The sequence below is a fragment of the Mus musculus genome, chromosome X, assembly GCF_000001635.26.
Source record: "Mus musculus strain C57BL/6J chromosome X, GRCm38.p6 C57BL/6J".
NCBI lineage: Eukaryota > Metazoa > Chordata > Mammalia > Rodentia > Muridae > Mus > Mus musculus.
This window is the reverse complement of record NC_000086.7, coordinates 37,602,026-37,617,418: the sequence shown is the minus strand read 5'-3', so window position 1 is coordinate 37,617,418 and position 15,393 is coordinate 37,602,026. Positions and strand designations below refer to the sequence as shown.

Genomic DNA, 15,393 nt, shown 5'->3' with positions numbered 1-15,393 from the left:
TCACCATCATCAGAACGCAGCACTCCCACCCCACTTAGTCCTGGGCACCCCAACACAACCGAAAATCTAGACACAGATTTAAAAACATTTCTCATGATGATGATAGAGGACATCAAGAAGGACTTTCATAAGTCACTTAAAGAATTACAGGAGAGCACTGCTAAAGAGTTACAGGCCCTTAAAGAAAAACAGGAAAACACAGCCAAACAGGTAGAAATCATTAAAGAAAAACAGGAAAACACATCCAAACAGGTGATGGAAATGAACAAAACCATACTAGAACTAAAAGGGGAAGTAGACACAATAAAGAAAACCCAAAGCGAGGCAACGCTGGAGATAGAAACCCTAGGAAAGAGATCTGGAACCATAGATGCGAGCATCAGCAACAGAATACAAGAAATGGAAGAGAGAATCTCAGGTGCAGAAGATTCCATAGAGAACATCGACACAACAGTCAAAGAAAATACAAAATGCAAAAGGATCCTAACTCAAAACATCCAGGTAATCCAGGACACAATGAGAAGACCAAACCTACGGATAATAGGAATTGATGAGAATGAAGATTTTCAACTTAAAGGGCCAGCTAATAGCTTCAACAAAATAATAGAAGAAAACTTCCCAAACATAAAAAAAGAGATGCCCATGATCATACAAGAAGCCTACAGAACTCCAAATAGACTGTACCAGAAAAGAAATTCCTCCCGACACATAATAATCAGAACAACAAATGCACTAAATAAAGATAGAATATTAAAAGCAGTAAGGGAGAAAGGTCAAGTAACATATAAAGGAAGGCCTATCAGAATTACACCAGACTTTTCACCAGAGACTATGAAAGCCAGAAGAGCCTGGACAGATGTTATACAGACACTAAGAGAACACAAATGCCAGCCCAGGCTACTATACCCGGCCAAACTCTCAATTACCATAGATGGAGAAACCAAAGTATTCCACGACAAAACCAAATTCACACAATATCTTTCCACGAATCCAGCCCTTCAAAGGATAATAACAGAAAAGAAGCAATACAAGGACGGAAATCACGCCCTAGAACAACCAAGAAAGTAATCATTCAACAAACCAAAAAGAAGACAGCCCCAAGAACAGAATGCCAACTCTAACAACAAAAATAAAAGGAAGCAACAATTACTTTTCCTTAATATCTCTTAATATCAATGGACTCAATTCCCCAATAAAAAGACATAGACTAACAGACTGGCTACACAAACAGGACCCAACATTCTGCTGCTTACAGGAAACCCATCTCAGGGAAAAAGACAGACACTACCTCAGAGTGAAAGGCTGGAAAACAATTTTCCAAGCAAATGGACTGAAGAAACAAGCTGGAGTAGCCATTTTAATATCGGATAAAATCGACTTCCAACCCAAAGTTATCAAAAAAGACAAGGAGGGACACTTCATACTCATCAAAGGTAAAATCCTCCAAGAGGAACTCTCAATTCTGAATATCTACGCACCAAATGCAAGGGCAGCCACATTCATTAGAGACACTTTAGTAAAGCTCAAAGCATACATTGCACCTCACACAATAATAGTGGGAGACTTCAACACACCACTTTCTTCAAAGGACAGATCGTGGAAACAGAAACTAAACAGGGACACAGTGAAACTAACAGAAGTTATGAAACAAATGGACCTGACAGATATCTACAGAACATTTTATCCTAAAACAAAAGGATACACCTTCTTCTCAGCACCTCACGGGACCTTCTCCGAAATTGACCATATAATTGGTCACAAAACAGGCCTCAATAGATACAAAAATATTGAAATTGTCCCATGTATCCTATCAGACCACCATGGCCTAAGACTGACCTTCAATAACAACATAAATAATGGAAAGCCAACATTCCCGTGGAAACTGAATAACACTCTTCTCAATGATACCTTGGTCAAGGAAGGAATAAAGAAAGAAATTAAAGACTTTTTTGAGTTTAATGAAAATGAAGCCACAACGTACCCAAACCTATGGGACACAATGAAAGCATTTCTAAGAGGGAAGCTCATAGCTCTGAGTGCCTCCAAGAAGAAACGGGAGACAGCACATACTAGCAGCTTGACAACACATCTAAAAGCCCTAGAAAAAAAGGAAGCAAATTCACCCAAGAGGAGTAGACGGCAGGAAATAATCAAACTCAGGGGTGAAATCAATCAAGTGGAAACAAGAAGAACTATTCAAAGAATTAACCAAACGAGGAGTTGGTTCTTTGAGAAAATCAACAAGATAGATAAACCCTTAGCTAGACTCACTAAAGGGCACAGGGACAAAATCCTAATTAACAAAATCAGAAATGAAAAGGGAGACATAACAACAGATTCTGAAGAAATCCAAAACACCATCAGATCCTTCTACAAAAGGCTATACTCAACAAAACTGGAAAACCTGGACGAAATGGACAAATTTCTGGACAGATACCAGGTACCAAAGTTGAATCAGGATCAAGTTGTTCATCTAAACAGTCCCATATCACCTAAAGAAATAGAAGCAGTTATTAATAGTCTCCCAACCAAAAAAAGCCCAGGACCAGATGGGTTTAGTGCAGAGTTCTATCAGACCTTCAAAGAAGATCTAATTCCAGTTCTGCACAAACTATTTCACAAAATAGAAGTAGAAGGTACTCTACCCAACTCATTTTATGAAGCCACCTGATACCTAAACCACAGAAAGATCCAACAAAGATAGAGAACTTCAGACCAATTTCTCTTATGAATATCGATGCAAAAATCCTCAATAAAATTCTCGCTAACCGAATCCAAGAACACATTAAAGCAATCATCCATCCTGACCAAGTAGGTTTTATTCCAGGGATGCAGGGATGGTTTAATATACGAAAATCCATCAATGTAATCTATTATATAAACAAACTCAAAGACAAAAACCACATGATCATCTCGTTAGATGCAGAAAAAGCATTTGACAAGATCCAACACCCATTCATGATAAAAGTGTTGGAAAGATCAGGAATTCAAGGCCCATACCTAAACATGATAAAAGCAATCTACAGCAAACCAGGAGCCAACATCAAAGTAAATGGAGAGAAGCTGGAAGCAATCCCACTAAAATCAGGGACTAGACAAGGCTGCCCACTTTCTCCCTACCTTTTCAACATAGTACTTGAAGTATTAGCCAGAGCAATTCGACAACAAAAGGAGATCAAGGGGATACAAATTGGAAAAGAGGAAGTCAAAATATCACTTTTTGCAGATGATATGATAGTATGTATAAGTGACCCTAAAAATTCTACCAGAGAACTCCTAAACCTGATAAACAGCTTCGGTGAAGTAGCTGGATATAAAATAAACTCAAACAAGTCAATGGCCTTTCTCTATACAAAGAATAAACAGGCTGAGAAAGAAATTAGGGAAACAACACCCTTCTCAATAGTCACAAAAAATATAAAATATCTCGGAGTGACTCTAACTAAGGAAGTGAAAGATCTGTATGATAAAAACTTCAAATCTCTGAAGAAAGAAATTAAGGAAGATCTCAGAAGATGGAAAGATCTCCCATGCTCATGGATTGGCAGGATCAACATTGTAAAAATGGCTATCTTGCCAAAAGCAATCTACAGATTCAATGCAATCCCCATCAAAATTCCAACTCAATTCTTCAACGAATTGGAAGGAGCAATTTGCAAATTTGTCTGGAATAACAAAAAACCTAGGATAGCAAAAAGTCTTCTCAAGGATAAAAGAACTTCTGGTGGAATCACCATGCCAGACCTAAAGCTTTACTACAGAGCAATTGTGATAAAAACTGCATGGTACTGGTATAGAGACAGACAAGTAGACCAATGGAATAGAATTGAAGACCCAGAAATGAACCCACACACCTATGGTCACTTGATCTTCGACAAGGGAGCTAAAACCATCCAGTGGAAGAAAGACAGCATTTTCAACAATTGGTGCTGGCACAACTGGTTGTTATCATGTAGAAGAATGCGAATCGATCCATACTTTTCTCCTTGTACTAAGGTCAAATCTAAGTGGATCAAGGAACTTCACATAAAACCAGAGACACTGAAACTTATAGAGGAGAAAGTGGGGAAAAGCCTTGAAGATATGGGCACAGGGGAAAAATTCCTGAACAGAACAGCAATGGCTTGTGCTGTAAGATCGAGAATTGACAAATGGGACCTAATGAAACTCCAAAGTTTCTGCAAGGCAAAAGACACCGTCAATAAGACAAAAAGACCACCAACAGATTGGGAAAGGATCTTTACCTATCCTAAATCAGATAGGGGACTAATATCCAACATATATAAAGAACTCAAGAAGGTGGACTTCAGAAAATCAAATAACCCCATTAAAAAATGGGGCTCAGAACTGAACAAAGAATTCTCACCTGAGGAATACCGAATGGCAGAGAAGCACCTGAAAAAAATGTTCAACATCCTTAATCATCAGGGAAATGCAAATCAAAACAACCCTGAGATTCCACCTCACACCAGTCAGAATGGCTAAGATCAAAAATTCAGGTGACAGCAGATGCTGGCGTGGATGTGGAGAAAGAGGAACACTCCTCCATTGTTGGTGGGAGTGCAGGCTTGTACAACCACTCTGGAAATCAGTCTGGCGGTTCCTCAGAAAACTGGACATCGTACTACCGGAGGATCCAGCAATACCTCTCCTGGGCATATATCCAGAAGATGCCCCAACTGGTAAGAAGGACACATGCTCCACTATGTTCATAGCAGCCTTATTTATAATAGCCAGAAGCTGGAAAGAACCCAGATGCCCCTCAACAGAGGAATGGATACAGAAAATGTGGTACATCTACACAATGGAGTACTACTCAGCTATTAAAAAGAATGAATTTATGAAATTCCTAGCCAAATGGATGGACCTGGAGGGCATCATCCTGAGTGAGGTAACACATTCACAAAGAAACTCACACAATATGTACTCACTGTTAAGTGGATATTAGCCCCAAACCTAGGATACCCAAGATATAAGATATAATTTGCTAAACACATGAAACTCAAGAAGATTGAAGACTGAAGTGTGGGCACTATGCCCCTCCTTAGATTTGGGAACAAAACACCCATGGAAGGAGTTACAGAGACAAGGTTTGGAGCTGAGACGAAAGGATGGACCACGTAGAGACTTCCATATCCAGGGATCCAACCCATAATCAGCATCCAAACGCTGACACCATTGCATACACTAGCAAGATTTTATTGAAAGGACCCAGATGTAGCTGTCTCTTGTGAGACTATGCCGGGGCCTAGCAAACACAGAAGTGGATGCTCACAGTCAGCTAATGGATGGATCATAGGGCTCCCAATGGAGGAGCTAGAGAAAGTAGCCAAGGAGCTAAAGGGATCTGCAACCCTATAGGTGGAACAACATTATGAACTAACCAGTACCCCGGAGCTCTTGACTCTAGCTACATATATATCAAAAGATGGCCTAGTCGGCCATCACTGGAAAGAGAGGCCCATTGGACTTGCAAACTTTATATGCCCCAGTACAGGGGAACACCAGGGCCAAAAAGGGGGAGTGGGTGGGCAGGGGAGTGGGGGTGGGTGGATATGGGGGACTTTTGGTATAGCATTGGAAATGTAAATGAGCTAAATACCTAATAAAAAATGGAAGAAAAAAAAAGACGTAAGACCAAACTGTGGATGCTTTACTACTTCTTAGAAGGCTGAACAAAATACTCCGAGGAGCAAATATGGAGACAAAGTATGGAGCAGAGACTGTAAAAAGGCTACTCAGAGACTGTACCACCTAGGGATCCATCCCATATATAGCTACCAAATCCAGACGCTACTGTGGATGATGGGAAGTGCTTGCTGATGGAAGCCTGATATGGCTGCCTCCTGAGACGCTCTGCCAAAGCCTGACAAATACAGAGGTGGGTGCTCACAACCAACCATTGGACTGAGCACAGGGTTCCCCGATGGAGGGTTGGAGACGGGACTGAAGGAGCTGAGGGGGTTAGCAGCCCCATGAAGGGAGCAACAGTGTTAACTGGCCAGATCCCCTGGATTTCCAAGGAACTGGACCACCAACGAAAGAATACACATGGAGGCGCCAATGGTATTGGCCACATATGTGGCAGAGCCTGATGAGACACCAGTGGGAGGAGAGGCCCTTGGGACTTAGGGTGTAAAAGAAGAATTACAGAGTGTGATGAATTGTGCCAGAAGAAGATAAATGTGTGGACAACATTATATAGTTAAATTAGTATTACCTATAGTATATATTACATTTTATAGTAATATTTTATATTAATATAATGTATTTACATTATTGTTTTATAGCAAAATATTATATTATATATTTATATTCATATCATAAATTGTTATACATTATTAACATAATGTATAACACTTATTTTTATCAATATTTAGAGACTATATGAAAAGTAGTACAAGACAATACTTTTGCTAGTGTATGTTACAGGAGAGTACTTTTCTTCTCTTTTCTCTTTTCCCCTCTTTTTATTAAAAATAGGGCTTCGGTCATACAATGTATCCTGATTACAGTTGCCTTACCCTTCCCTCCACTCCTTCCAGTAACTCCCTCTTCCCCTTTCATCCTGGTCTAATCCTATTTTCTTTCTGAGGAAGGAATAGGCTTCTGATAGATAACAACAAAACATAACAAATGTATACATATATTGTAATAGAACAAACACCATCATATGAAAAGTAAACAATCAAACCAACAGAAGGAGAACAGAAAAATCAGAGAACACACACCTAGCACATGGTAGCTCACAATCATCTGTGACTCCAGTCCCAGGGAATCCTCAGCCCTCCTCTGGACTGCTCAGGAACTGCACACATGTAGTGCAGAGCCATTCATGCAGAAGAAAGCTGTGTGTGTGCATGTGTGGGGGTGTGTGTGTTCTGTAATATATATAAAATGAAAGTATTTTAAAAGAAAAATCTGCCAGAAAATGAAATATTAAAAAAGCAGAAACAGACAAGTAAATTTCAAAGAAATGTACCATGACCTTAATACCAGGCAAGACTAAATTCTGGGTAAAGACTTCAGTGAATTAAAAATTGCTTCAAAATCATTTAGACTGAGATCAAAATGGAGAGGTAGTATTTCACTTCCTACATCATCAGTTTCTCTTTATGGTGATTGCCCAAGGGATATGTATGCATGTGTTGGTGTGGAGTGTCCATGTATGCTTGTGTACTGGAAGTCAGATGCCTATGTCAGGTGTCTTTGTCAACTGCACTCTGGTTTGGTTTTTCTTTTTTTGTTAATTTTTTCCATTAATTTATTTATTCACTTTATATCATGTTAGCTGCCCCATCTCCTCCAGGTAGCTTCCAAGTAGGACATCTGCTACATATATATGGGGGTTTAAGTCCCGCCGGTGTATACACTTTGGTTGGTGGTTCATTTTCTGAGAGCTCCCAAGAGTGACTTGATCCTGTTGGTCCAACTATGGAGTTCCTAGCCACTCCAGGTCCCTCACTCCTTCAACAAACTCTTCAATAAGACATCCAACAAATTCGATCACTGAACGTCTCAGGACATCGCATGACTCCCGGGATCTTTGAATCTTCACCTGACACCCGGCTCCATCAGCCCTGGGTTTGGAGATGTCTCCGCAACTGCATTGCCTGAACTTTTTACATGATGTTGAGAATTAAAGGGAAAAATGCTTGCAAGCCAAATACAGGCATATATTTAAAAAATCAATAAAGTGGCAGGATACAAAACCAAGTTACAAAATCCAGTTGCCCTTGTATACACTAACAATAAGACATAGTGACAAGAGAGATCATGGATTCATTCCTACATATACAGGTGTCAAAGAAAAAAAATGTCATGCTGCAGAGATGGCTCAGTGGTTATGAGCACAGATTGCTCTTGCAGAGGTATTGATTCCCAGCAACCACATGGTGGCTCACAACCATCTGTAATGGGGTCCAATGCCCTCTTGTGTGTGTGTGGGGGGGGGTGTCTGAAGACAGCCACAGTGTACCTAAACAAAGTAAAATCTGACAGACCACTAAAATCAAGATAGCAAGTGACCCAATTTAAAAAGAAAAGAAAAGAAAGAGGGTCTATGGATCTGAACACAGAGGTCTTAGGATAGAAAATAAAAAACGATTAAAGTAAAAAACCAAATCTAATGTGTTCAACACCCTTAGCAATTAGAAAAGTTCAAATGAAAACTACTTTTAAATTCATCTTCCCCCAATCCAGAATGTTTAAACTCATGAAACCTGTGAAGCACAAATGCTGGCAATTATGTGGGAAAAGGGAACCTTTGTTCACTGGAGGTGTGGCCACAAGCTGATGTCATCACTCTGAAAATCAGTGTGGAGAACCTTCTAGATACTGAAATTACATACAGAGTGGTTCCAGGATTTCCAGGGGATACAGAGAGAAACCTAGTCTTGAAATAAAAATCAAAAACAAAGAAACAAACAATCAAAATGCAAAAGGAAAAAAAAAAGAAAAGAAAAAAAGAAATGACTGTTTCGGATTTGCCAAGGAAAACATTAAGTTTGTTAGGCAAGGATTCTATGTAGTAAGCTGTATTTTTCAACACAAAAATTGATATCTCTATAATCTTGACCAGAACTATACATAAAAAAAAAAATATCCAGGTTCTGTGCACCTTGAAACCACAGTAGTTTCAGGCTACACAACCTAGAACAAACAGGGCCAGAAACATGTATGTGTAAGTTTGGGTTTAAGAAAGGTCCAGAATATTGAGGTATGTCTTTTGGGTGGAGAAGAACCCCTCCTCTGGCATCAAGACCCCAGAATATTCCCACCCTAGAAAAACAACCACCTGGAGATGGCCTAGTTCCTAGGGGCTATTCCTAGTCTCTGAGTGGCCAGAGCCTGTTGTAAAATGTTTGCTCCTAAAGACCAGTTTGACCACATGCCTGCAGAGGGGCTGCTTATCTGACAGTATCTGGATAGAGACTGGCGCCTGCTCTCGACCCTTTGACCTTCCAGCGAACACATTAGGAAGGCCCATTCAAGAGAAATGCAGGGAACCTTAGCAAGGTATGGCGACTTACTCAGTCCTTCACAGTTTTAACCAGTCTGTCCAGGGCTATTAACCCCCCCATCCTCACCCAAGCTCCTGAAAAGGCACACCATGGACACATGGCAGACTCTAACTGAGCTTTCTGTGAACACTCAAAGGAAGAGACCTGGTGGATCACCTTCTCCGTTTAATTTCTCTTCTCTATCAAGTAACAGGCCGCTAGTATAAACTACTAGGCCTAGAGGAAAGACACTCTGTGTTTTGAGAGGAGGTGGTCTCACTGTGGTTCTGGTTTTCTGAAAATCACCATGTAAACAAGCCTGGCCTGAAACTCAGAATCCACTTCATTCTTTCCCCTGAACGCTGGGATGAATGTCGTGAAAAGACACCCCCAACTAAACAAGAAGTATTCTAAAAACACTTGTGTATCATCTCCAGAGCTTTTCTTCTTCAGTACGAGTCGTTTGGCACAGTTGAACGTAGACAGTAATTTATCCAACTGCGAGGTGGGTCGCCACGTGTGCATCCATACCAGCTTGAGTACCATGCGGTCCCTGCAATGATATCCTGCTCCTTGCAGCACAAACCTGTTCTGTTTTGCACCTGAGGCTCAACCCATAGCTGCAGGAGATCAAATGGAGGTCAGGATAGCTCACGTATGATTGGACACTTGGTAACCTGCACTACCGCCCCCAAGGGCTATGAGAGAATCTCTTCCTGGTTGCAAAGCTAGGTTTTCGGCTTTCAGCTTTCGGCTTTCGGCTTTCGGCTTTCGGCTTTCGGCTTTCGGCTTTCGGCTTTCGGCTTTCGGCTTTAGGCTTTTGGCTTTCGCCTTTAGGTTTTCTAAACCTCAGGATGTCCGACTCAGATTCTGCTGGGGAAAGCTGCAGGGAAGCACTCAGGACATGGAGCATCAAAACACCAACTACCTACTTCATGAGGGACTTGTCAAGGACAAGGAAAAGTTGAATGGTGAGTGCCTTCTGGGAATGGTGGATTGTCCACATCCATGAGAGGAGGAATGTGTCCCACAGAGGTGACTTGAGAGTTGCAGTGCCCTGGAGCCTTTCCTGAGATTTAACAGCACCTCAGCACCAGCCTAGGCCCTGATGCCTGTTTGTTTGTTTGTTTGTCTTGTTTTGTTTTGTTTCCCCACATACAGGTAGGAAGACACAGACAGTCTTACCACTGGATGGAGAGGGAAGAAATGAGGGAGAGAGTGGACTGGGCCAGTCCGGAGCCACAGCAGTGGAAGGGGACAAAGCAGAAGAATTAAGTGGAGAAGGTGGGCCTGCTGCTGGTGATGCAGACCTCATGGATAACAGCAACCAAGAGGACCAGGACACCAGTGGCAGTGCCCAGGAGGAGGAGAAGCTGCCAGAGGAGCCAGTTCTCAAGGATGCTGTGGTCATAGACAAAGTGCAGCCTATTCCAGTGCTGGTATCTGGTGTGCGGCCTAAGTCAGTGTGGGTACAGCAGCGTAGCTTACACTACAATTTCCAATGGTGGCAGCTGCAGGAGCTGGAGCGCATTTTCCAGCAGAATCACTTCATCCGTGCAGAGGAAAGGTAAGCAGATTCTTGTTTCCTGGGAGCACAGAGCAGTCCATAGTGGCTGTCGGGTCCTTCAACTGCTACCCCCTTAAAACTGCACATTCTCTCTGTATTTGTTGATTTGTCTATGACAGTGCGCGTGTGTTCATGTGGGTGTAGAGTACAGCTTGTGTTAGGCTGTTCTCTCCTTGCACCTAGTGAGTCTCTGTGTCAAATGTAGGCCGTCAGTCACTTCCTTCACCTTCACCTTTGTCTCTATCTTTACCTTCTTCACCTTAATCTTCTGGGCTATTTCCTCAGCTGGCCTCTTACCCTAAATTAAAGCCACTTCCAAAATCAAGGCTGCCAGAATCCTGCATCCTGCAGTAGTGTGGTAGGGTAGTGTGCTGGGGTAGGTGGGAGACTTGTGCAAATGGTTGTTCTGGATACTTTGATATCCACTTAACACAAGCTAGAGTTCTCAGAGAGGAGGGATTCTCAGTTGAGAACAAGTTTCCATAAGAACAGGCTCTGTGATGAGCGTCACAGTATAAGTGATGAGGCCTCAACAGTTAGGAGCAATAGCTGCTCTTCCAGAGGAGTCAGACTTAAACCCCAGCACCCAGGTGGCAGGTCGCAATGGTCTGTAACTGCAGTTCCAGAGGATCTGGCACCTTCACATACGCATGCCTGCAGGCCAAACATCAATGCCAATAAAATAAGGAACATATATGTTTTTTAAGACCAGGTGATAGAAGTCTTTAGGGTACTTTCATGATTGTTGGTTAAAGTGAGAGGGCCCAGCCTATTGTGGGTGAGGCCACCCCTGGGCTGGTGGTCCTGGATTCTATAAGAAAGGAGACTGAGTAAGTCATGGGGAGCAAGCAGCATCCCTCCATGGCCTCTGCATCAGCTCCTGCCTCCAGGCTCCTGTCCTACTTCTGTTCCTATTCTTAGTGTTAGCGAAATACGGAACTGAGCAAAATAAACTCTGTCCTCTCCAACTTCCTTTAGGTCAGGGAGTTTCATCGCAACAATTGTAAATCTGTCTAAGACCAAGAGGATGAAGGTATTTTCAGATAGTATTTAAATGTATCAGCGGAAAACTTCAGGCTATGTATTCTCTATAAGCAAGGCCCTACTGAAAGTGTGAAAGGTGGATTGGTTGGAATTATAGCAACTTCGTAAATCTGTATATCGTGTGTTTGACTTTAAGTTCCTTTGTTTTTTTGTTTGTTTGTTTGTTTTACTTATGAGTGCATTATCTCTTCAGGGTCTCCCTAAATATACTTGTGTGTATATATATGTGTGTGTGTGTGTGTGTGTGTGTGTGTGTGTGTGTGTGTATCTCGATGGCTGGCATGGAACTTATATAGCTCAAGTGGTGGTGCAAGCCTTTAATACCAGCACTCGGGAGGCAGAAGCAGGGGAATTTCTGAGTTCAAGGCCAGCCTGGTCTACAAAGTGAGTTCCAGGAAAGCCAGGTCTGCACAGAGAAACTCTGTCTCAAAAAAAAACCAAAATAAGAAAAAAGAAAAGAAAAGAAATGAAAGGAAAAGAAAGGAAAGAAAAGGAATTCATAAAATTCTCTGCCTGCGTTTGACTTCCAAGTGCTTTCATTAAACATAAAAACCACAGAACCTGGTGACACCTTTCCCTTAGTTAATGGGGTTTTTGTTTTTTCCATACATTTTGTTTCCCTTTCCATAAAAAAATGGTCTGTAACCAAGATTCAATACTCGGCAGGATGGCAACTTCCAGTTTCCCTGGTGCTATGAATGCCAAGCCTGCACAGGGGTGGCTTTCCTTGTCAGTTTGGGCTACTGTCTTAGTTCCTTTCCTCTTGCTGTTATAAGACGCCATGACCAAGGCACCTTATTAAAACAGAGTTTTGGGAGAGTTCCTGAATATCACGGCGGGGAGCATGGCAGCAGGCAGGCAGGAACAGGCACTAGCTAAGATCTTGAGATACAACCACAGGCAACGATAGAATCTCATGAGTTTTGAAAGTTCAAAGCCTACCCTTCCTCCAACAAGATCTCAAGTTCCATTTCCTTCGAAACAGTTCTACCAACTGGGGATTTTATTCAATACAATAAGCGTTCAAACATGTGAGTCTGTGGGAGAGTGATATTCTCACAGTGTCAACGTGAAACATTATCTGAAAACATTATTTTACAAAAGCATGATGCACAATCCTGGCTGTCCTGGAACTCACTCTGTAGAACAGGCTGACCTGGAAGTCACAGAGATCCACCTGCCTCTGCCTCCTAACAGCTGGGACCAAAATCCCAGTGGAATTTAATTAAGTTTCAAAAATCTTCAAGGTGAATGTGACAGATAGTGAAGGGTGGATAAATATTTAGAGAAGTATGAATAAAACATTTCATTTCTTTCAAAATGCCCAATACTGAATATCTTCCATTTTTCCCCCAGAAGACATCTGGCAAGATGGATAGGTGTGAGTGAAGCCAGAGTTATGGTAAGGAGAAGAAGACAATTTGACAGGAGAGCCATTCTAGATCTTGATTCTTATCTTGGATACTTTTATCCTATACACAAAGTGGTGGTGGTAGTGGTGGTGTTTGAAGTGTTACATTTCAAAATGACATTTTAAAAATCTTTTTTTAATTTTCATTCACGTGTATAGATTTGCCTGTGTGTGCATGTAATATGTGTGCAGGTGTTCTCAGAGAGAGAAGAGGATATCAGTTTCCCTGGATTTAGGAGTGGTTATGCATGGGCTAGGAACCAAACTTGGTTCTTCCCCTACAAGAGCATCAAGTGCTCTTAACTCTTCTCTACAGCCTCCTTATAATGACTTTTGAGCCTTATGTTCTTTCTGAGTATAAAATTGAATAAGAAACCCCAACCAACTTGAAATGGCTCATTTTAACACAGAGCACAGCTTCTCAAAGGAACACAGAACACATACACACAGATCAGATATGCATGTATCTTTCATATAAACTACAAATATATGTTGTACCACATACTCTCTATGCATTAATACTTGTATTAATAAAATTGATATTCAAGCTCAAATATATACATATATATATAATTCTTTTGCACATTGATATCTTCAGGATATCAATGATGAGACATCCCACTGGGGTTATGAAATATAAATTATTTAAACAAGAATCATATTACTGGAGATAACCCTGATTCTAAAGAATTGAAATAGTGAAAACTAAGCATAAATTCTAACCTTATAGGAGCAATTTGAGTTCACCACAAAAGGTTAGTTCTCAGGCAGAGCCAGGCACTCAGAAAGCTGATGTAAACTTGGTTAAACAGAGACTGTGGACATGGGGGAAGCATAGAGTCCAGTCCTCCTGGTGTTTGGAGGTGCCTAGTGAAGCCAAACAGATACAGACACCCGTCATGATAACTCTCAGGACCATGCTGCTGCATCTGCCCGAAAGTGCTGAAGAGTATCTGCAGAGGCTTCTACAGTAGAGACAGAAACCCGGTGAGCAATGTTTGGTCCACTGTCCGGGAACTATTTTGCACTGCAAGGGCCACACAAGTGGGTCTCCCACATTCTAGGCAAACTCTGCACTGTGTACCAGGTCTTCAGGTCTTCATAGAATTACTGCAGTGAGATACCAGGGTCTTCTGAGCACGATAATATTAATATAAATTCTATTGATGTAAAGTATAGAGGGCAACTACTATTACATGATGTGGTTTCTAATTTATAATCGTGAAAATAATACAGAACAAATCCCTGTTCCCTCTCATGGTAGACATGGTTTAAGAAGAGGAGAGAGCACTTCAGAAGAGGACAAAGTCAGTTAGGAATGAATGATGATGCCCCTGTGGGGTCCCACTCTACCTTTCTCTGAAGATGGCACAGGAGGCCTGGTGTACCACCCTTGACCAGGAGCCACGTGCAGACCCCTGCTGCCTTCCACCAGCATGTTATTGCATCTCTATCCCCTAAGCATTTGTATGTGAAATAAATAGATTCTCAGTTTCTTTGACTCATGTGTCTTTTTGATTAGTATGGTAGGTGTGGCCCTAATCAAGGAAATACCATTTAAAGAGGGCAACAAGGTCTCCTTCTGTGAGTTGAAGTTAGCGCGGGATCATCAGAAGCTGTTTAATATCACAGAAGGTTGTCACATGTCACAGTGAGTGTGCATTGACCATACATTGTTTTTGTCCTCCTAACATAATTTTCTCACCGGATGAGCTGGCACTTTTAAAGGGACAGGTCTACATTATACAGGCCTCAAGATTTCAGAAACACACTAATTCTTAAAATAGGTTCCCACACTTGTAATTTCTTAAACAGTGCCTGATGAAAACTAAACACCACATAAAATTCCCAGAAACACCTAATAACCCGTACTACCCTGTCCACCCTCTGGCTCTGGGAAGCAAACATGCAACTGTCATTTCTTAGGGACACCAGTGGTGCACGGCACACTTAATAGTAGCTGGATGTCTTTCTACCATATGTCGTAGCGCTCCAGTGATTGAATTTGCCCTGCAGTGGATGTGCCCACCTGGGCAGAGCAGGAAGGACTCAGAAGCTGCTCCATCACACACATGCCCCTGCCCCCCACCCTCACCACTCTGCTCAGACTCCTCCCTTCCTCACCTTACATCCTGCACATGCCTCGAGTCCAAATATATCAAGGTCCTCAGCACAAGACCTGATACCCTGAACCCAATACAGGAGAAAGTGGGCAATATGGCTCGCTATCCTAGCAGAGGAAAGGACTTCCTCAACTGGGTCCTGGTGATGTGGGCAGTAAACTTATCAGTTGACCAATGAGAACTCAGAAAAAGAAAAGCTCGAGCAAAGAGAAGGAGAACATCCTTGTGACAAAGAGACTGCATACA

The 15,393-nt window shown here is 41.8% G+C and overlaps 1 protein-coding gene across 1 annotated transcript; it reads left to right on the top strand.

The window, feature by feature from the left end:
• Positions 1-9,732: 9,732 nt before the first annotated feature.
• Rhox4f (reproductive homeobox 4F) lies at positions 9,733-14,524 on the top strand. The gene is made up of 4 exons (NM_001039696.1): positions 9,733-9,973; positions 10,164-10,569; positions 12,970-13,015; positions 14,289-14,524. Exons 1-4 carry the CDS (start codon positions 9,907-9,909, stop codon positions 14,385-14,387), a joined length of 618 nt encoding a protein of 205 aa, NP_001034785.1. The 5' UTR covers positions 9,733-9,906; the 3' UTR covers positions 14,388-14,524.
• Positions 14,525-15,393: the final 869 nt, after the last annotated feature.